Source organism: Rhinichthys klamathensis, unplaced genomic scaffold, assembly GCF_029890125.1.
Source record: "Rhinichthys klamathensis goyatoka isolate OS25496 unplaced genomic scaffold, OSU_Roscu_1.1 h1tg000221l_1, whole genome shotgun sequence".
In the NCBI taxonomy this organism is placed as follows: domain Eukaryota; kingdom Metazoa; phylum Chordata; class Actinopteri; order Cypriniformes; family Leuciscidae; genus Rhinichthys; species Rhinichthys klamathensis.
In genome coordinates, this window is record NW_026606745.1 from 2,008,188 (window position 1) to 2,029,342 (window position 21,155).

A 21,155-nucleotide genomic window follows, 5' to 3' on the forward strand; every position below is an offset into this window, starting at 1 on the left:
AGGTAAATTCAGCTTTTCTCTAATATTACTCATTCAACTGAGTATGTCATTTTTTGTTTGTTTGCTTTAGTGAAGGACAAATGTGTGTTGCAAAAGAGCACTTAAACTTTGCTTTTTTGGATCATTCTGGCCAATGTTTTTGAAGTTTTTATATAACAAAAGTTATGAAGCAGAATAAAAATGATAATGACTTGTAAAGATAAATAAATAAACAAACAGACAGTAATGTTGTCTCTTCTCTCTGTATGACCTGTGCATTTTTCCTGACAGCTTTGTCTATTCTGTGAGGGAAACTGCAATGTGCCCCTTGTGAAGACATGCTTCCTTATATGCCCATATGAATACTCAAGTTATGGAATGTAAGGAAGTGTGTGGTTTCAGGGGGAATCCATCACCACGGAATAGAGCATGCAAATAAAACACAGTGTGATGGATAAAAACCGGATGAATTAAACCTAAATCGAACAGTTTATAGTTTGACACACATTTGTGTAATTGTTTTATTCTGAGATGAATACTTCATTTCAGCTGCATGCACATACATTCTTAAAAATAAAAGTTCTTTATTGGCATCTGTGGTTCCATGGAACCTTTTTGTTGCACAAAAGGTTCCTTATAGTGGTAAAGGGTTCTTTAGATTATTAAAATGTTCTTCACACAAAGAAAAAAAAAAAAGGTTCTTTTCAGATCTGTTCACTGAAAGGTTCTTTAGGGAACCAAAAGTAGTTCTTCTATGGCATTATTGTGAAAATTCCCTTTTGGGACCTTTATTTCTAAGACGGTATAGTGGATGAGGTGGTGAAGCTGTTGTTTCTGTGAGTTGGCTGGCCATAGGCCTCCACACCCTGATCATCTCTCACTGACCCACAGCTACTGAAGATCAGGGCAGAATGATAGAGTACAGCTGTCCCTTACTTAATCCACATGAGAGAGGTTTCCTAAAGAAGATGCTATGCTGAATATCAGCACATTAAATCAAAATAACAACAGTAATTAACAACGCTAAACTCATGTTGGTAGGAATGTTCATCCATTGAATAGCACAGGAAATAAAAAAAATCTTATTAAAGAAACAATTTGTAAATTATGCAATCTATTGATGCAATTTTATTTTTAGGCCTATTATTTATTTTTCCTTTGTCTTCACAACAGGTAAGCACCAAGAATGATTTTCTGAACTGAAGAATGTCAACATACATTATGTCTATGTATGTTAGTCTGCCTGGCCGTTCTCTCTTCCTGAAGCACGCCTTGCTGTGGCTGGTCAAATGGAACCAAGTCAGGTGTTTCTGCGAGGTTTGGTCCCCTTCAACCAGCTACTGCGTCGTGAATACAGCCAACATAGACCAAAGATTATAAGAGAGTTATTCACTAAAGTGTGCTTTTTTGTGATATAAAATTTTTAGGTTATTTAAAAAAAATATATATATATATATTTATTTTGTGAAAATTCAATAAACTATTTTACTGTCGCAATGTTGTGTTCATTTTCTCCTTTCTTAATTATTTTTTCATTCAATAATATTTGAATGGAATAGTGATCATGTGAAAAAGCATTGTATTGAATGTGCACTTGTAGTGTATTTCAAATCTTTAAAAAACTGTTCTTGCGGATAATATTAATGAAATAAAAGACAATTTAAGTGTACTCATAGAGTGACACTTTCTTAAGCACACTTTTTTTTAAAGTTCACTTTGGAATAATGTCAAATTAAAAGTTTTTTAAAAGTACATTTTAAATGATTATGTTTTAATAATATTGTGTTAATGTTTTAAATTATATTTTAAATCATTGTGTTTTAATAATCTGATACATTCTCGTGCTTTCAGTTAGATTAGAAATTGTGTTAGGGACTTTTAGGGGGATTGAGTTTCTGCTCATTCTTTATCATGTGGGTGCTCAATGATAGCACAGGGAGTAAGCTACTATGCCATCACAAACACTTCACAGTTTATTACCAGGTTACCAGATTTAGGTGGTTGTGATAAGCAGGGGTGCCGTATCAGGTAATCAGTCCCAGCCGTGCTGATAGAGCCATATCGCACGACTTGACTGCCAATGTGATATGGTTTTTATACAACAGTTTAATGGAACAAGTAAAACAAATAGCCTACTAGTAAAAACTAGGTGACTGCAAACCAAGTAGCCTATAAAATATTGTTTACACAGCTCACTACTTTATTCGTACTGGTCAATCTCAGCATTCAACCATCAATTATTTTTTTAATAAATATTATTAATGGATAAATATATGAAAACTATCTTCTGTGGTAGGCTACAGTCTCTGTGCCTAGAAGCTCTGTGCCTAGAAGCCTCAATTTAGCCTAGAATCCTAAATGTTATAGGCCTATACATTTATGTATAATATAACCCTTGTATAAAGAACATCAAATGAATGAGACTAGTAATTTTAAGTAATTTCAAAACATTTGTGTCTAGCTGATTTGTCGTAGTCACTTTTTACCATTATGTTTACATTCCTTTGACCACCAGAGGGCTCTGGAGTGCTTCGAAACGAACACGCATTCTCGTAGTGACTGTGTCACCAGATGAGTCCAATGCACCGCAAATTATCCCAATTCCTTTTCAAAATCAGTTTACTAGCAAGAAGTCGCGAAGAAATAAACTTCAGAATCGGGTATAGGAGCTAGGTTGACAGCATAAATTATGCTACAGGTAAAATTTACAAATGTAAACGTATGAATAGGCTACGTGCTGTTTCTGAATAGAGCTACTGTAAATTAATCAGATTATTATTCCCCATGTTGCACACGGCTTGTTTTTCATATTATTAATCTGGTATTTTTTATATACGATTCTAAACCCATTTAAATGGGTCAAACAGTGTTGTTGTGTTTAATGCATTTAAATGAGTTCAGTGTTCAGTAGGCCTACTATATTAGAAAATATTAGGTTATTCATTCATTTAAATGCAATTTGTTTAATAATGTAGTTAAGAGGCTAATAGGCCCTATAGGCCTATAAAAAATACCAGATAAAAAATCTGAAAAACAATCATTGTGCAACATGGGGATTAATAATCAGAGTAATTTACAGTTGATTTGATATGACATTTGTCTTACGAATGTCAAACGGCAAACTAACTCTAGTTGCCTGAGAGTTGCCTAACAACGCCTGCATGCGATATAGTCAAACGGAATAGTTTGTTTTGCCTTTGTTAAGTCTGTGAACTTCACGTTTAGTCGTTTTTAGTAATGTTTAATTCATTGAAATAGTGTTGTTTGTGATTGTTTTTCATTAAATAAGAATGTTTATTTAAGTTACTATGAAATATTTACAAGTTATTGATAATTTAAAATCTTTACAATTTATTGATAACTTGTAAATATTTTACAATAATTGAAACAAACTCGCCTAATGGTATTTTAATTCACCATTTAATTAGCAAACAACAATATTTTAAAGCTTAAACCGTTACTAAAAACGACAAAACCTGTATTAAAAAAAAAAAAAAAAAAAAACATCAGCGTTTACTACTTAACGTAATGACGTAAGTACGTGGGGTACGTCAGGAGGATGGCACTGCGCTCAGGTCGCAGTTTCCCCTGGAGGCGAGGGTTCGAATCCCACTTCTGACAACAACTTTTTGTTATTTCCAACATGATGAGAACTTGTTGCGCATATGCTGCGTCTATTTAATTAAAGAAACGTATGGACGTTTTTTCAGCTTGGGCATTAAATACATAAAAAAAAAAAAGTTCAGCTCACTCGTTTCAATCGCTAGAGGGCGACGGAATTCCTCACGACTGCTTTTCACATCAGATTACCAGCGAGAAGTCACGAAGAAGTGAAACATGGCGGATTCGGATGGGAGACAGATTGACAGCATCAACCATGCTGCAGGTTAAATATACAGATATTTAAACTTTTTACCCGTGCTGTTACTGAATTAAACGCGTACACAAGCAGTCGTTTAAAGTATTAAGAGAGAGCTCGTGTTACCGCTAGTTACGCCGTTGATCACCACTCTGCCATGTCACAGCTGACTTTACAAATGCACAGTGGAAATTACATCATGCAGTGTTTGACATTTTGAACATATTAAAATCTAATTATATAGATAGGATCACGATGTTCCATATTGTTTGCATGTGTAACACGTAGTGTCTCTGTAAGATTAACGGAATCTTTATGCAACATTCATTAGTTTGGTAATGATCGAGTGTGAACCAGTATTATGAAATAACACTGCAAAGTCAGTGTCGATGTTTCCCTGTCGCCATAGACATAATTAGCATCATTAATTCAACCTTATACTCTAACCAATTTTTTTATATTCTACCAATATCGTTTGTGCAAATATAGAGCAATTTTAACTTTGCATACGTTTTAAATCATTTTATGTGTCATAGATGGAGATGGCAAGGTGCACGAAATTGTACGAGCGAAGGTAGGTCTTTTTTATATATAATTTTACAACAATCACAGTTTATTTCTTTGTCTTTTAAATTTAAAAAAAAAAAAGTTTTTTTTTACAATTTACTAAAACTAAACACAATGGCTGTCTCTCAAAACCTAGTGAGGTTACCTGGACAGCTTTTTGGGCATCATAGCCACATTCTCAGCATAGAATCAATATGCTAAGATGCCCAAAATGCAGACTAGGTTTAAAAAAAAAAGCCAATTTTAAGCCAAATCAGTTTACAGAGACAGCGGATTATTTAAAGACGTGCAAACTGATTCTCTCTTTTTTTAATCTATAGACTGAAGGTAAGGAATTGACCAAAGAAGAAAAGCAGCGTCTTAGGAAAGAGAAGAAGCAGCATAAAAAGAATAAAAAAGATGACAAGGTTCCTACAGAGAAGGAAAAGGAGAAAGAGAAAGAGAAAGCATCTGTTCAAGCTCCATCAAAACCTGTCGCACAGAGCCCAACACATAAAGGTACTTCAGTCCACTGTGCTGTTGCTTAAAAAACTATTCTCCTGCAACCTAAGGTTTATTAAAACTAATTTAATTTTGATTGGAATTTTGATTTAAAATAGGATAATTTGAGGAGAATTATTTATTTATGTTTATTTGTTTGTTTATGTAAGGGAAGGGTATTTTTCTCTCTTATTGAGACTAGATTAATATTTTGTTTCAGAGTTGGCTATTTTGAAGGAAGTAGGGACTTAAAGGGTTAGTTCACCCAAAATAAAAATTCTGTCAATAATTACTCACCCTCATGTCGTTCCGTAAGACTTTCGTTCATCCTTGGAACACAAATGAAGATCTTTTTGATGCAATCTGTGAGCTTTCTGTGCCTCCATAGACAGTCTACGCAACTGCCACTTTGAAAAAGTTCATAAAGAGATTGTAAAAGTAGTTCATGTGAATCGAGTGGTTTTGTCCAAAATTTTCTTAAGAGACACAATCTCTTTATTTGATGAACACATTGAATTTAGGATTTTATTCACATAAACATTCATCAACTCACACATCAGTTGTGGTAAACCAACTGAAGCTCCTGTTCGCTTGATGTGCGAGAACCAATGGCTCATTCTCGTGTGTTACGCAGCACGTTTGAGCTTCCTCAAGAACCAATGAGGTTCATTCTTGTGTGTTACGCAGCACGTTTGAGCTTCCTCAAGAACCAATGAGGTTCATTCTTGTGTGTTAGGCAGCACGTTTGAGCTTCCTCAGGAACCAATGAGGTTCATTCATGTGTGTTACGCAGCACGTTTGAGCTTCCTCAGGAACCAATGAGGTTCATTCGTGTGTTACGCAGCACGTTTGAGCTTCCTCAGGAACCAATGAGGTTCATTCTTGTGTGTTACGCAGCACGTTTGAGCTTCCTCAGGAACCAATGAGGTTCATTCGTGTGTTACACAGCACGTTTGAGCTTCCTCAGGAACCAATGAGGTTCATTCGTGTGTTACGCAGCACGTTTGAGCTTCCTCAGGAACCAATGAGGTTCATTCGTGTGTTACACAGCACGTTTGAGCTTCCTCAGGAACCAATGAGGTTCATTCGTGTGTTACACAGCACGTTTGAGCTTCCTCAGGAACCAATGAGGTTCATTCGTGTGTTACACAGCACGTTTGAGCTTCCTCAGGAACCAATGAGGTTCATTGGTGTGTTACGCAGCACGTTTGAGCTTCCTCAGGAACCAATGAGGTTCATTCTTGTGTGTTAGGCAGCACGTTTGAGCTTCCTCAGGAACCAATGAGGTTCATTCTTGTGTGTTAGGCAGCACGTTTGAGCTTCCTCAGGAACCAATGAGGTTCATTCTTGTGTGTTAGGCAGCACGTTTGAGCTTCCTCAGGAACCAATGAGGTTCATTGGTGTGTTACACAGCACGTTTGAGCTTCCTCAGGAACCAATGAGGTTCATTCGTGTGTGTTACGCAGCACGTTTGAGCTTCCTCAGGAACCAATGAGGTTCATTCTTGTGTGTTAGGCAGCACGTTTGAGCTTCCTCAGGAACCAATGAGGTTCATTCTTGTGTGTTACGCAGCACGTTTGAGCTTCCTCAGGAACCAATGAGGTTCATTCTTGTGTGTTAGGCAGCACGTTTGAGCTTCCTCAGGAACCAATGAGGTTCATTCGTGTGTGTTACGCAGCACGTTTGAGCTTCCTCAGGAACCAATGAGGTTCATTCTTGTGTGTTAGGCAGCACGTTTGAGCTTCCTCAGGAACCAATGAGGTTCATTCTTGTGTGTTACGCAGCACGTTTGAGCTTCCTCAGGAACCAATGAGGTTCATTCTTGTGTGTTACGCAGCACGTTTGAGCTTCCTCAGGAACCAATGAGGTTCATTCTTGTGTGTTAGGCAGCACGTTTGAGCTTCCTCAGGAACCAATGAGGTTCATTCATGTGTTACGCAGCACGTTTGAGCTTCCTCAGGAACCAATGAGGTTCATTCGTGTGTTACGCAGCACGTTTGAGCTTCCTCAGGAACCAATGAGGTTCATTCGTGTGTTACACAGCACGTTTGAGCTTCCTCAGGAACCAATGAGGTTCATTCGTGTGTTACGCAGCACGTTTGAGCTTCCTCATGGTGCGTTCACACCGGACGCGAATAGCGCGTCAGGCGCGAGTGATTTCAATGTTAAGTCAATGCAAAGACGCGTTATGCGCGTAAAAAATTCCTGCGGCGCGAATGAGGCGTAGAGCGCGGCGCGGTAGACGCGAATACGCCTCATTCGCGCGTCGAGTTCGCGCGAATGCCGCGAATTGAGCGTCTGGCGCGTTAAGCGCGAATGATTTAGTTAGTGCTATTTGTGCATTCACGCGTTTGACGCGAATTCGCGTCTGCCGCCCGAGTTGAAAAATCTGAACTTCTGCGTCAATTCGCGCCGCGTTAACCAATCAGGAGCTAGCTGCTTGCTGCTGTCACGTGGTGAAGTATCTGGATGCTTCAATAAATTATTTTGTAATATATGACTGTGGTTCTAATGCACAACAAAGCAAATATTTTATCACATAAAACTTGATTTCAATATATGAGACATATTCATTTTGTATTGAATGCTATTTATTCCATATCTAGATTATATGAAATATTATTATAATGTAAAGACAACCAACATATAAGTTAGTGTCTGGACAGTGATGTGTGAGAGAGAGAAAAAAATCACAGGACAGATTAATCACTTTTGGAGGCTGGCTTCGTTTATTATCAAAACAAAAATAAATGACAGATTAGGTGGATGCGGATGAGGGTGAACCTCGCGCCGGGCTGTAGAGCGCGGGCTCGACAGGCATAGACCACTCGAGGCCGAGGGCTTATACGGCCTACGCTGTCCTCGTCAGCATCCTCACCATTAGGTCCACCAAACCTAGCTCCTGGAGCAAATTGTGAAACTCTTGAAACCCTCCGGAGGTTCTGGTGGACCCGAGTACAGCGACGATGTCCCCTACGCAGCTGTTTCTGCTCTCCAGAGCATATACGAGCGGTGACTCTCTCGAATAATGCTAATGCTAATGCTCGATAAACATCTAAAAAGATGGCCGCCAACGGGTTTCGAAACTTTCGCCTCCGGATTTCGCCTCTGACGCGCGTAAATTTCGCTTCAAACTTTTGTTGTTACGCGCGTCAATTTCGCCATTGACACGCGAATTAACACAAAGTGGTCAAGCGTCAAACTAGACGCGGTAGACGCGAATTTGACGCGCTATTCGCGTCCGGTGTGAACGCACAGTCAGGAACCAATGAGGTTCATTCGTGTGTTACGCAGCACGTTTGAGCTTCCTCAGGAACCAATGAGGTTCATTCGTGTGTTACGCAGCACGTTTGAGCTTCCTCAGGAACCAATGAGGTTCATTCTTGTGTGTTACGCAGCACGTTTGAGCTTCCTCAGGAACCAATGAGGTTAATTCGTGTGTTACGCAGCACGTTTGAGCTTCCTCAGGAACCAATGAGGCTCATTCGTGTGTTACGCAGCACGTTTGAGCTTCCTTAGGAACCAATGAGGCTCATTCGTGTGTTACGCAGCACGTTTGAGCTTCCTCAAGAACCAATGAGGTTCATTCTTGTGTGTTACGCAGCACGTTTGAGCTTCCTCAGGAACCAATGAGGTTCATTCTTGTGTGTTACGCAGCACGTTTGAGCTTCCTCAAGAACCAATGAGGTTCATTCTTGTGTGTTACGCAGCACGTTTGAGCTTCCTCAAGAACCAATGAGGTTCATTCTTGTGTGTTACGTAGCACGTTTGAGCTTCCTTAGGAACCAATGAGGTTCATTCTTGTGTTACGCAGCACGTTTGAGCTTCCTCAGGAACCAATGAGGTTCATTGGTGTGTTACGCAGCACGTTTGAGCTTCCTCAGGAACCAATGAGGTTCATTCTTGTGTGTTACGCAGCACGTTTGAGCTTTCTCAGGAACCAATGAGGTTCATTCTTGTGTGTTACGTAGCACGTTTGAGCTTCCTTAGGAACCAATGAGGTTCATTCGTGTGTTACGCAGCACGTTTGAGCTTCCTCAAGAACCAATTAGGCTCATTCTTGTGTGTTACGCAGCACGTTTGAGCTTCCTCAGGAACCAATGAGGCTCATTCTTGTGTTACGCATCACGTTTGAGCTTCCTCAAGAACCAATGAGGTTCATTCTTGTGTGTTACGCAGCACGTTTGAGCTTCCTCAGGAACCAATGAGGTTCATTCTTGTGTGTTACGCAGCACGTTTGAGCTTCCTCAGGAACCAATGAGGTTCATTCTTGTGTGTTACGCAGCACGTTTGAGCTTCCTCAGGAACCAATGAGGTTCATTCTTGTGTGTTACACAGCACGTTTGAGCTTCCTCAAGAACCAATGAGGTTCATTCTTGTGTTACGCAGCACGTTTGAGCTTCCTCAGGAACCAATGAGGTTCATTCTTGTGTGTTACGCAGCACGTTTGAGCTTCCTCAGGAACCAATGAGGTTCATTCTTGTGTGTTACGCAGCACGTTTGAGCTTCCTCAAGAACCAATGAGGTTCATTCTTGTGTGTTACGCAGCACGTTTGAGCTTCCCCAAGAACCAATGAGGTTCATTCTTGTGTTACGCAGCACGTTTGAGCTTCCTCAGGAACCAATGAGGTTCATTCTTGTGTGTTACGCAGCACGTTTGAGCTTCCTCAGGAACCAATGAGGTTCATTCTTGTGTGTTACGCTGCACGTTTGAGCTTCCTCAGGAACCAATGAGGTTCATTCTTGTGTGTTACGCAGCACGTTTGAGCTTCCTCAGGAACCAATGAGGTTCGTTCTTGTGTGTTACGCAGCACGTTTGAGCTTCCTCAGGAACCAATGAGGTTCATTCTTGTGTTACGCAGCACGTTTGAGCTTCCTCAGGAACCAATGAGGTTCATTCTTGTGTGTTACGCAGCACGTTTGAGCTTCCTCAGGAACCAATGAGGTTCGTTCTTGTGTGTTACGCAGCACGTTTGAGCTTCCTTAGGAACCAATGAGGTTTGTTCTCGTGTGTTAGGCAGCACGTTTAAGCTTCCTCAGGAACCAATGAGGTTCATTCTTGTGTGTTACGCAGCACGTTTGAGCTTCCACATGAACCAATGAGGTTCATTCTTGTGCGTCAAGCAGGTTCGGTTGAGCTTCTGTTCATGTTCACTGATCAATGCTTATATTTGAATAAAAGCCTAAATTCAATCTGTTCATCATATGGACTGGACTGCATTTATATAGCGCTTTCACAGACCCAATGGCCACCAAAGCGCTTTACAATTTGCCTCACATTTACCCATTCCCTCACTCACTCATACACTGACGGCGGTGTCAGCCATACAAGGCGCCATCCAGCTCGTCGGGAGCAGCTGGGGTTAGGTGTCTTGCTCATGGACACCTCGACACTTGGTCAGGTGGAAACCTTCCGGTTTGTAGACAACCTACATGAACCACTGAGCCACTGCCGCCCCTATATAAAGCAATCGAGTTTCTTCCGAAAATTTGGACTAAACCACTCCATTCATATGGACTAGTTTTACAATCTCTTTATGAACTTTTTGAAGTGTCAAAGTGGTTGTTGCGTAGCTGTCAATGGAGGGACAGTCCCCTTAGATTTCATTTTAAAAAGTCTTCATTTGTTTTCCAAAGATGAACAAAAGTCTTACGTGTTTGGAACGACATAAAGGTGAGAAATTACTGACATAACTTTCATTTTTGGGTGAACTAACCATTTAAAAACAGACATGCAAATGAATTGGCTTAAATAGTCTTTTAATAGCCTTTTTAGTCTATAGTCCATTTTTGGGTGCTTTTTATTTGATGGGCCGTTTGATCTCAGCAGCGGCTCCTGTGCCTGTAAGTGCATCTGAATCTCCTGCGGCTGCAGAGAAGCCTGTAAAGACCAAAGCAGAGCTGCGAGCAGAGCGCCGGGCACGGCAAGACTCAGAACGGACATCAAAACAGGGCAAGAAAGAAGGGGGGCAGCAATCCACCACCAGTAAGCCTAAAGCTTCACCCAGTGAGCTTCAGCCAGGTAATTTAATGCTTCGGAGAAGAATAATCCAGGATGGAAAGTTTGGGGCATTCCCACAGTGGCTGATGAATGCCTAATTTTATCAGCCATTCCAATATTTTTTGCAGCCATTTTTTCCCTCATTTTAAATAAAAAAATGTTTGTCTATTTACACTAAGTGCAAATAGCCTGCCTTGTTGGCAGAGGCTATTTACACTAACTCCGCCCACCATTGTCTGTGAGCCAGACAAAATTACAAAAGGAACTAGAATTTTGTTAAGTTCAAATATGTCTTTTCGCATATCAGCTTGAAGATGCGTTTATTTTAAATAAAATGAAGAAAATGTTCAAAAAGCGGGAATAAAGTGCCTAACAGGTTTTTAATATTGGGAATAAAGTGTTTAACTGTTCATTTGGTGTAAATGGCGTCTGTTGCTATTTGTACTTAGTATAAATGCCAATTCATTCATGCTTATGCTCACACAATGCATTTATTTGATTGTGAAATATTATTATAATTTTAAATTATACTTTTTAATGCAACTTATTCCTATGATGGCAAAGCTTTTGGTTTTTAGCAGCCATTACTTCAGTATTTTTTTCCAGTCATGTTTCAATGCATATTTTACTTATATTAAAATTGAGTTTTTGAAAAAACTTTGCAAACATTTAATCAAACAGCAGCATTTCTTGTCAGAATGTTATTGCGAGATATTTTACGAGTCACAATGACTCACAGATGTGCCTGCATTTGACTGGTGTTCATGTAGAGACTGTGACTGAGCAGTTTTACAAATTTCTTGTTAGTAGTGAAAAGGTTACCGGAGCACGTTCAGGTGGACGACCCCGCTGCATTGAAGAAGTTGGCCAAAAAGCTTGAGAGACAGCAGGTGAGACAAACCAATGCCATCCTGCTTTGCCTCTTTTCTGATTACTACCCGTTGACAGAGGATGGATTCATCTAGGTGTTTTCTGAGATCTCTTTTGCAGCGTTTTTAACCCAAGTCCTTCCCATGTCTTACAGAAGTCAGGGCAAGGATGCGGTTTAAATATAACTGGAGTCAAGGTCTGGCTCCACACTTTTGTGTGCAGTGAATTGTTAAATTATTTCTTTGTTTAATGTAATTTTAATTCTTGGTGAAAGTTGTTAACTCAAATTTGATTTTAATGTACGTTGGAGATTGGTGATTTTATTGTGATTATCTTCATTTCATTGTGTTCATGTGATGAGCTAGATGTCATATGTGGGTGAACTTTTGAGTGAGTTTTTTTTTTTTTCTTGATTCATAATTTTTCATTTGTTAGGTGTAGATCTATAACACTAGCGTAAAGCTTTGGAAGTCCTCTGTGGAGCCCTTCTTCAGTAGTGCATGTCATGTATGTCTTCATGCACAGTGTTCTGTTGCAGCCTCAGCTCTTGACCTGAGGAGGGAGGATGTGACCTCCACAACATCTGTCCCTGAGGGAACAAAATATTCACATTAAAAGCTGTTGTTTGCTCTGTTCTCTTAGGTTCCTTTGAGGTCCGATTATGGCTACAAGGTCAGCCTGTTCTCCCATCTACATCAGTACAGCCGAAAAAACCCTCCAACTCAGCAAATCAGGTAATGTAACAAATGTGACGTCTTCTAGTTAGAATATTGACTTAAAAGGGTCATAAAAGGAGAAATCTCCGCCTTTTTTTTATCCTTTGACAAAATTCATTTATATTCAAAAGTTTGGGGCTGGTAGTATTTTTTTTTTTTTAAAGAAGTTTCTTACGTTCATTAAGGCTGCGTTTATTTGATAAAAAATCTGGTAAAAACAGTAATATTGTGAAATATAATTACAATTTAAAATATTTGTTTTCTATTTTAAATAATTTTGCAAAGTGATGCAAAGCTGAATTTTTAGCATCATTACTCCAGTCTTCAGTGTCACATGATCCTTAAGAAATCATTCTAATATGCTGATTTGCTGCTCAAAAAACTTTTCTTATTAATATCAATGTTAAAAAAAAATGTTGTGCTGCTATTTTTGTGGAAACGGATATATTTTTTTCAGAATTATTTGATGATTAGAAAGTTAAAAAGAACAGCATTTATTTTAAATAGAAATCTTTTGTTATATTATAGATGTTTTAATATCACTTTTGATCAATTAAATGCATCCTTGCTGAGTAAAAGTATTAATTTCTTTCAGAAAATCTTACTTTTGCACAGTACTGTAACTTGACACATACTATAACTTCCAGAACTTAAACTTCCTTAAAGTTTTTTTATTGTATTATTATTAAATTGATAAAATCTAAGCTTCAAAAACAACTTTTGGCCATTAAATTGTAGGTCTCATAGTTAGGATGAAAATAGTCATGAAAAATTTAAATAAGGCATAACTAAACTAACGTAAGTACCTCAGTCACACACAAAAAAAACAACATATAGGCTTTTTTGGGGGGTGGGGGGGATAGACATATTAGAAATGAAGTATGTATAACCTAAATGCATTAGTTGGTTGACTTGTATTGTTTGATATGGTTTATTTTGTAGCATCCCTGCCACAGTTATTCACCCATCCATTGTTCGGTTGGGTCTCCAGTACTCTCAGGGCATTATAGCAGGATCCAATGCTCGATCTGTGGCCCTACTACATGCCTTTAAACAGGTATTCATAATCAAACCTATAAAATTGCTCATAAGTTCTTAATTTTTGGATTTAATTAACCAGAAATCATTTTATAGGTTATTCAAGACTATAGCACACCTCCAAATGAGGAGTTGTCAAGGGACCTTGTGAACAAGCTTTCGCCCTATATCAGGTTTACTTTCTTCCTTGTGAAAATTTATATAGCACATGCTCAGATGTATATTATTTAATTTGAACTCTGATCTTACATGGAAATGGTTATTTGACAGACACTGCCAATCCTCCTTACCCCTACAGTTTTCTCAGCCAGTGTCGGCCCCTTTCAGCCAGCATGGGCAATGCCATCAAGTACATCAAGAAGGAAATTTCAAATATACCCAGTCAATGCAAAGAAGAGGAGGTAAGAGTATTCAGAATCACTAGTTAGAGACATTTATATGCAGTATATGTGTCCCCGACTAAGGATTTTCATAGTCGAGTCATCAAATCTTGCCTATAGTCGACTAATAGTCGAATCGTGTGTGGGGTTGGGGGCGGGTCTTTAACATTTTTAAGGCACGATGTACAGAACATCACACAAAGATATAGTAGAAAATGTATAAAAACATTTCGGATCAATAAAACTAAGAGATAACATAACTGCAGAAAGGCCACACTGCAGATAGGATTTACATTTCACATGCAAATCAAATTAAATCGGCTAAATTGCCGGTGCGAGCACGCTTTAAGTAGGCCTACAGCGCAACATCGATGCACTGAAAAATAATCAACAATTAAAAACACAATATACATTTCTAATAAATAAAAATACAAAACGAAATAAGTCAGAATCAAGTCACAAGATGCAGAACAAATGTGTGCAAAGTAGTGCAGGGGAACATATTCAAAACACAACCCACAAATAGTTAAATTAGATCACCCTCAGTGATCAATTAATCAAATAAAAATAAAGAAATGATTAAAATAACGAAAGTATGGCCAGAATTGTCAACTTTGTCTTTTTAACTGCAGAAACAACAATAAACGCTAAACTGGAGCGGCAGTCTTTTTAGCTAAACATGTTCACAGCATCCAAAAATCAAATTCGAACCGGCTGAAATGTTTTGAAATCACTACCCACACCTGATCGAGAAAAAAATCCTGTCTTTCACTCTGTCTGTGTCCATTTGAGTCTTTTCAAATTGAGTGCGCGGATAAAATACATTCTAAAACGCTTAAAGTGAAAAACGTTTAACAGCTCATAGGGGTGTAAATCGGACAGTTAATCACGATACGATACGATATCGATTCTCTCAGCCAGCGATACGATATTTGCCGGTACCTCAAAAAATGCTACGATTCGATTACGATTCGATTCGATTCAGGGCTATATCGATCGATTAATCGATATTTAGATATTATGTGCTAAGTGTACACAACCGGTTACGTTTATTAACTCACAATATATCCAAATATATATATAACATGAATGTTTAATTAAACTCTTTGAAAATTGCACACCCTCTCCCAATTGGGACATTTACAAGTTAAAAAAAAAACATGATAGCCTATATGAAAATGAACAAGAACGCAGTTATCTGTTTTTGCAAATGAACTCTTCTGTTATATTAAAGTTCATTGAAAGGATGTATATATATATATATATAAATAATATTGTGTGGCAAAAGCAGATAACTCCACATTTCATGTTTCAGAGTTAAACAAAGCCAAGTATTTGCTATGATACATAATAAAACACTTGGTTAATCTTTGTAACGCTAATCTCCTCAGCTGATATAGACGCCTGTCAAACTTTGTTGTTGTGATTAACGTACACAAAATACAGAGATCTATTCACTCACCACTAAACGTGCTGTTTTAGCAAGATTCCGTGACAAAGTTTCAGCTTTTATTTTACTTTTACGCCCCGAATATCACGGGTTCATCAAGTTCGCTGAAATCCATCCTCGATCACTTTTAGTCAGCTTGACGAAACTCCTCTCAGCTAGCGCGTATTTTCAAAGTGACAAGCAGCCTTGTCACCTGACCTGAATACTGCACACTGATTTGCTAAAACAGACTTTTCGGGGCTTGTTGTTTCTGCTGTAAAACATGAACTCGCGATGATAGTGGAAAATACCGGCTTCTGTGACAAAGGGTTCAGTCAATCTTGTCAGGCGTCTATTTCAGCGGAGAAAAGTTACGTGAGGATGTGGAGTGTGTCAAAATAAAGGTACCGTACATCGATACTTTATGTGATACTTTATTACTTTATCGGTCCATATCGATGTATTGTTACACCCCTAACGGCTCAATGTCCTAAAACTGTTATATTAAAAAATTCTATACACACCTTATTAATAAAGCATACCATATAGCCTAAAGAAAAGCAGATGAGCCCAGAATATGAATGCAACGCAAGCATTTTCCTCCCATAGAAAACCGTTAAAGAAAACGTTTTACGTGACTTTCTATAGGAAGAATGCTTTGCGTTCATATTCTGGGTTCATCTGCACATGGTATGGTTTCTTAATAAGGTGTGTAGCCTACTGTGTACATGCATTAAGCACGTAAAAGTGCCATTTAAGCGTTTTTAAAAGCTTTTTTCACGTTAAACGTTTTAGAATGTCCCGAGGAAAACAAACTTGTTAATGTATTGACAGAAAACCGGTAGTTCTATGTGAAATCTTACATTGAGCCCCCTTATATAGCCGAAATGACATGATCCTCGTTTAATAACGCCTCTGCTAAGATTTGACCGTGAGATTGGTAGTCGAAGCAGGCTCCTCCTGTCGAAGCATCGAATCTTCGACTATTCGGGGTCACCCCTAATATGCAGTCGTCTTCCTGTTCCTGTGAGTGTCTAAAAGCAACGTTTTCTCAACAGGCGAAAGGGAAACTCCAGGAATGTATTGATAGTTACGTAAATGAGAAGATCATTTTGGCTTCTGAAGCCATTTCTAAGTATGCTATTGAGAAGATAAGTAATGGAGACGTCATTCTTGTTTATGGCTGGTAAGATTTTTCACTGAATTGCTATAATCCTGTAATAGTTTGGATTAATGCATTAAAAGGCCTTTTTTGTATTTGTCCAGCTCTTCTCTTGTCAATCACATTCTGTGCGATGCTTTTGACAAGCAGAGGAAGTTCAGAGTCATAGTCGTTGATAGTCGGCCCAGGCTGGAGGGCCGAGAGGCGCTGAGACGTCTGGTGAAGAAAGGCATCCGATGTACTTATGTGCTCATATCTGCCTTGTCCTACATTCTGCCTGAAGTGAGTCATTCTTTTCAGTTAAGCTTGTTACTTGCTGGGATTTTTGCAAGCACATTTTATTTTTAGCTCATTGCGAGGTAATGTGCTTTATTTCCAAAGTGCTTGTACCTTCAAAGGATTCATTGTGTGTGTGACCTCAGCAGTAGCTAAAAATATAACTTAATTATGATTGATACTTTTGTTCTTAAAGACACACAGGATCAACTGCAGTGGTGCTAGTAGAGCAACGGGTTGACAAAGATAACTACTCAGTTTATAGAGTTTCGAACAGCATATGGACTTTATTTACATAGGTATACTTTTGATAATGACACTCTTAGATTGCTATTATGGTTTTATTTCAAATAGTTAAATGGCACTGTGAGGTTCTGAATGTTTAGATTACGTTATATATTGTGTTAAACTAAATATTCAGGGCGCGTGAAAAACACTAGGGACAGTTGAGGGAACTGTCACTTGCCCGATGGGGCCAGTGCAGCATCTTCACAGAAGTTGATAATTTGCGCATTTTTAAGCCTTGTCAATTTAAATATTCAAGCGCACGTAAATGCTAAATAACCCGTGTCTCTCAGTTTGGTATTTGCGCACTGTGTGATAAGTCTTGTGTGCCCAGCAACACACATCCAAAGCACGCACCCGGAAAGCCGCCTCACACAGCGCGCAAATACTCATTCCTGAGCTTGACACATTCACTCTAAATTATATGAAATTGCCCGTCTTGTTAATGGGATAGTTCGGCCAAAAATGATATTTAACCCATGCATTACTCACCCTCAAGCCGTTCGAGATGCATATGTCAATCTTGTTTCAGACGAACACATTTTCAGTTATTTTAGAAAATGTCTTAGACCCTTCAGTGGATATAATGTGAAGCAATGGGGTCCACCTCCTTCAAGTCCCAAAATGTGCATACATCCTTCACAAAAGTAATCAATCCGGCTCCAGGGGGATAAACGAAGGCCTTCTGAGGGTAATCCGTGCGGTTTTGTCGTAAAAATATACATATTTAAAACTTTATAAATGAAAATATCTGACTTCCGGCAACGATCGACGCGCGTTCACGGGTGATGGAAGTCGGCGTACGAGGTAGGACGTGGCGTAGGAACCGTCGTGACGTAGAACGAACGCGCCTGCACAGCCAGAGAGCAGAGCGAAACAACGTCTACGTCACGACGGTTCCTACGCCACGTCCTACCTCGTACGCCGACTTCCATCACCCGTGAACGCGCGTCGATCGTTGCCGGAAGTCAGATATTTTCATTTATAAAGTTTTAAATATGTATATTTTTACGACAAAACCGCACGGATTACCCTCAGAAGGCCTTCGTTTATCCCCCTGGAGCCGGATGGATTACTTTTGTGAAGGATGTATGCACATTTTGGGACTTGAAGGAGGTGGACCCCATTGCTTCACATTATATCCACTGAAGGGTCTAAGACATTTTCTAAAATAACTGAAAATGTGTTCGTCTGAAACAAGATTGACATATGCATCTCGAACGGCTTGAGGGTGAGTAATGCATGTGTTAAATATCATTTTTGGCCGAACTATCCCTTAAGTATCATCGTTGATGGTACCAAAAACGCTGGATGGAAACGCCAAGATGCTCATACATTTTTAAAATGCACATAAAAACGTGTGCTCTCAATTGAAGTGGATACATTGTTTTATTTTTTTATCTGATAAGAAAACCTGCACATGATATAACTGGACTAACCAGCAGACCACTGTCTGTCTGTGCGCTCAGGGACGCAAGTCATCTATGATGTAGGAAAAAAGAGCAAAGGTGGCTTCTCCGATTTCAGCAACTTCAATTTTTATTACAGATATTTTCCAGGAAGTGACTATTTTGTTCTCTTGAAATGCTGTTTAATTCGCAAATGCTTCATGCCATATTCCAATTTTAACTTTAAATGGAAACATAGCTAATATTGAAAATGGTTGAAATATTTTTGTGGAAACTGTGACACTTTTTATTTTTTTAATTGATGAATAGGAAGTTCACAAGAAATCTTATTGTCTTACAGAGTACAGACCACTAACTTTTGAATTGTGTACTTGAACTACAGTTAACTGGCCTTTATGTTGTCATTATAAACATTGTTTCCATGAATGCTGAATCAGTACTTGGACTCTGCACTCTCTTATTTCCAGGTATCCAAGGTATTTCTTGGTGCCCATGCACTTCTTGCCAATGGATATGTGATGTCACGCGTAGGAACTTCCCAGATTGCTCTGGTAGCAAAGGCCTACAACGTACCAGTGCTGGTCTGCTGTGAGACCTACAAGTTCTGTGAACGAGTGCAGACGGACTCTTTTGTATCCAATGAATTAGGTAACACTAGCATGTGTAGCATGATGGGTAAATTTACTATAATCATTTTTGCTATTAAAGGGATAGTTCACTTTGAAATTAATTTTTGGTATGTTTTAGCTTACCTCAAGGGCATCCAAGATGTAAGTGTCTTTGTTTCCACAGTATTTTCAATTTTGATATTTTTAGGTCAAACCGTTCTTGTCTGTCAGTCATATAATGCAGGTCTATGGTAACTTCCTCAAAGAGCATGCACAGAGAAGTCCAAATTAAACATGATTTAATGACTCGTAAATGTAAGTACACATTGATGGCCTAAGACACAAAACGAGCGGTTTGTGTGAGAAAACGAAAAGTATTATATCGTTTTTACCTCTTGTAACCACAGCCACGTCCAAGTGATCTGACGGCGCCGGCGGTTCGGTCTTTTCCGGAAAGCGCCGGAAGTGATCTCTCGCGCGTGTACGTCACTCATACAATTGTTTTATTTTTTTGGAATTGTTTTCTTTTACGACGGTTTAAACATCCCGAATAAGCACAAATTAGTACCATTTTAATTAGCCGTCTTACCTACAATCTCTGCTCTGTGTAAACAATGAGTGACGTACACGCGCGATGTTTCACTTCCGGTGCTTTCCGGAAAAGACCGAACCGCCGGCGCCGTCAGATCACTTGGACCTGGCTGTGTTTACAAGAGGTAAAAACAATATAAATACTGTTCGTTTTCTCACACAAACCGCTCGTTTCGTGTCTTAGGCCATCAATGTGTACTTACATTTACGAGTCATTAAATCATGTTTAATTTGGACTTCTCTGTGCATGCTCTTTGAGGTGGACCCCATAGACCTGCATTATATGACTGACAGACAAGAACGGCTTGACCTAAAAATATCAAAATTGAAAATACTGTGGACACAAAGACACTTACATCTTGGATGCCCTTGAGGTAAGCTAAAACATATCAAAAATTAATTTCAAAGTGAACTATCCCTTTAACATTATTTACTAAAAAAAAAAGTAAATCCTAATGGATTTTTACAGATGACCCCGATGACCTGATTGTGACCAGAAATGGGAAGACCCATCTAGAGAATTGGCAGACTGTTAAATCACTGGGGCTTCTGAACTTGGTGTATGACGTGACGCCACCAGATTTTGTGGACCTTGTGATTACTGACTTGGGCATGATCCCCTGCACCTCCGTGCCTGTGGTACTGCGAGTCAAGAACGTGGATCAGTGAAGAGCAGATGAACACGGTTTGGCTTCCCTCTTGCATCTGCACATAAAAGAGTGTGTGCACACAGGGCTTCTAGCATGAAGTAAACACATCTATGAAATGGAACAAGCTTTTCAAATCAAGCTATTGTTTATGTTCTCACTGTCGGGATCCTTTCAAATGTTTCATTTTGAATTGTATAACTGGTCCAAAATGACGCAGTCCATTTCAATCCACCTAAAGGAAAATTCTCAAATCACTTCTAGTTGTTGTACACAAGATCAAGAATATCAGATTCGCTTGTTCTTGTCAAAACCAAAAAATTTAAAGAAAGTGTCAGTAAAGCATGTTTGCTTTCAGTTTTGGCTTTTCATGATGGTCAGTGCATAGACATAAACATTAAAATAAATATATATATATCATCCCTTTTGGATAGTTGCTGAATTCCTTTCATAGATGTGAGTAAGGGAAAAGGAACATGGTGCAAATGTAAGACCATGCAAAAGCCGAAGATAAGGGGTTTTGTTTGTATTACTGAAACCTTGAAAAGGCTACTGAAAAATAAATAATTTAGATAAACTGTTGTTTGCCGAAGTCTTTAATTTTTGGTACTGGTTTACCGAGGTACATGCTGAATTCCTCAACAAAATACTACATTGAAAGAAATGAGATTTGCATAATGTAACATGTACTGTCAGTATTACACTAATAGTGTGTACCTATATAAATCTCACATTAGCAGATGAAACCGATTCCCTTTACTCTGCCAAAAAGGAAAAGCATACGGATTCAGAGGTTAAATGGTTATCGGTTAGTATCTAACATGTGACATCTGTAAAAAGCAGTATGTGGCAGTAATA

General features: G+C 38.9%; 1 protein-coding gene across 3 annotated transcripts; it reads left to right on the forward strand.

The window, feature by feature from the left end:
• The first annotated feature begins 3,729 nt into the window (after positions 1–3,729).
• eif2b4 (eukaryotic translation initiation factor 2B, subunit 4 delta) lies at positions 3,730–20,458 on the forward strand. Of its 3 annotated transcripts, none has more exons than XM_056264468.1 (13): positions 3,730–3,865; positions 4,375–4,412; positions 4,726–4,903; positions 10,710–10,907; positions 11,694–11,776; positions 12,399–12,490; positions 13,415–13,529; positions 13,607–13,683; positions 13,809–13,911; positions 16,378–16,505; positions 16,586–16,763; positions 18,919–19,099; positions 20,120–20,458. In XM_056264468.1, the coding sequence occupies exons 1-13, from the start codon at positions 3,817–3,819 to the stop codon at positions 20,317–20,319; spliced, it is 1,620 nt and encodes a 539-aa protein (XP_056120443.1). In that variant the 5' UTR covers positions 3,730–3,816; the 3' UTR covers positions 20,320–20,458. The 3 variants fall into 3 exon arrangements, with proteins under 3 accessions (XP_056120443.1, XP_056120444.1, XP_056120445.1); XM_056264469.1 differs by having other exon boundaries at positions 10,713–10,907; XM_056264470.1 differs by having other exon boundaries at positions 10,716–10,907.
• The last annotated feature ends 697 nt before the right edge of the window (positions 20,459–21,155 follow it).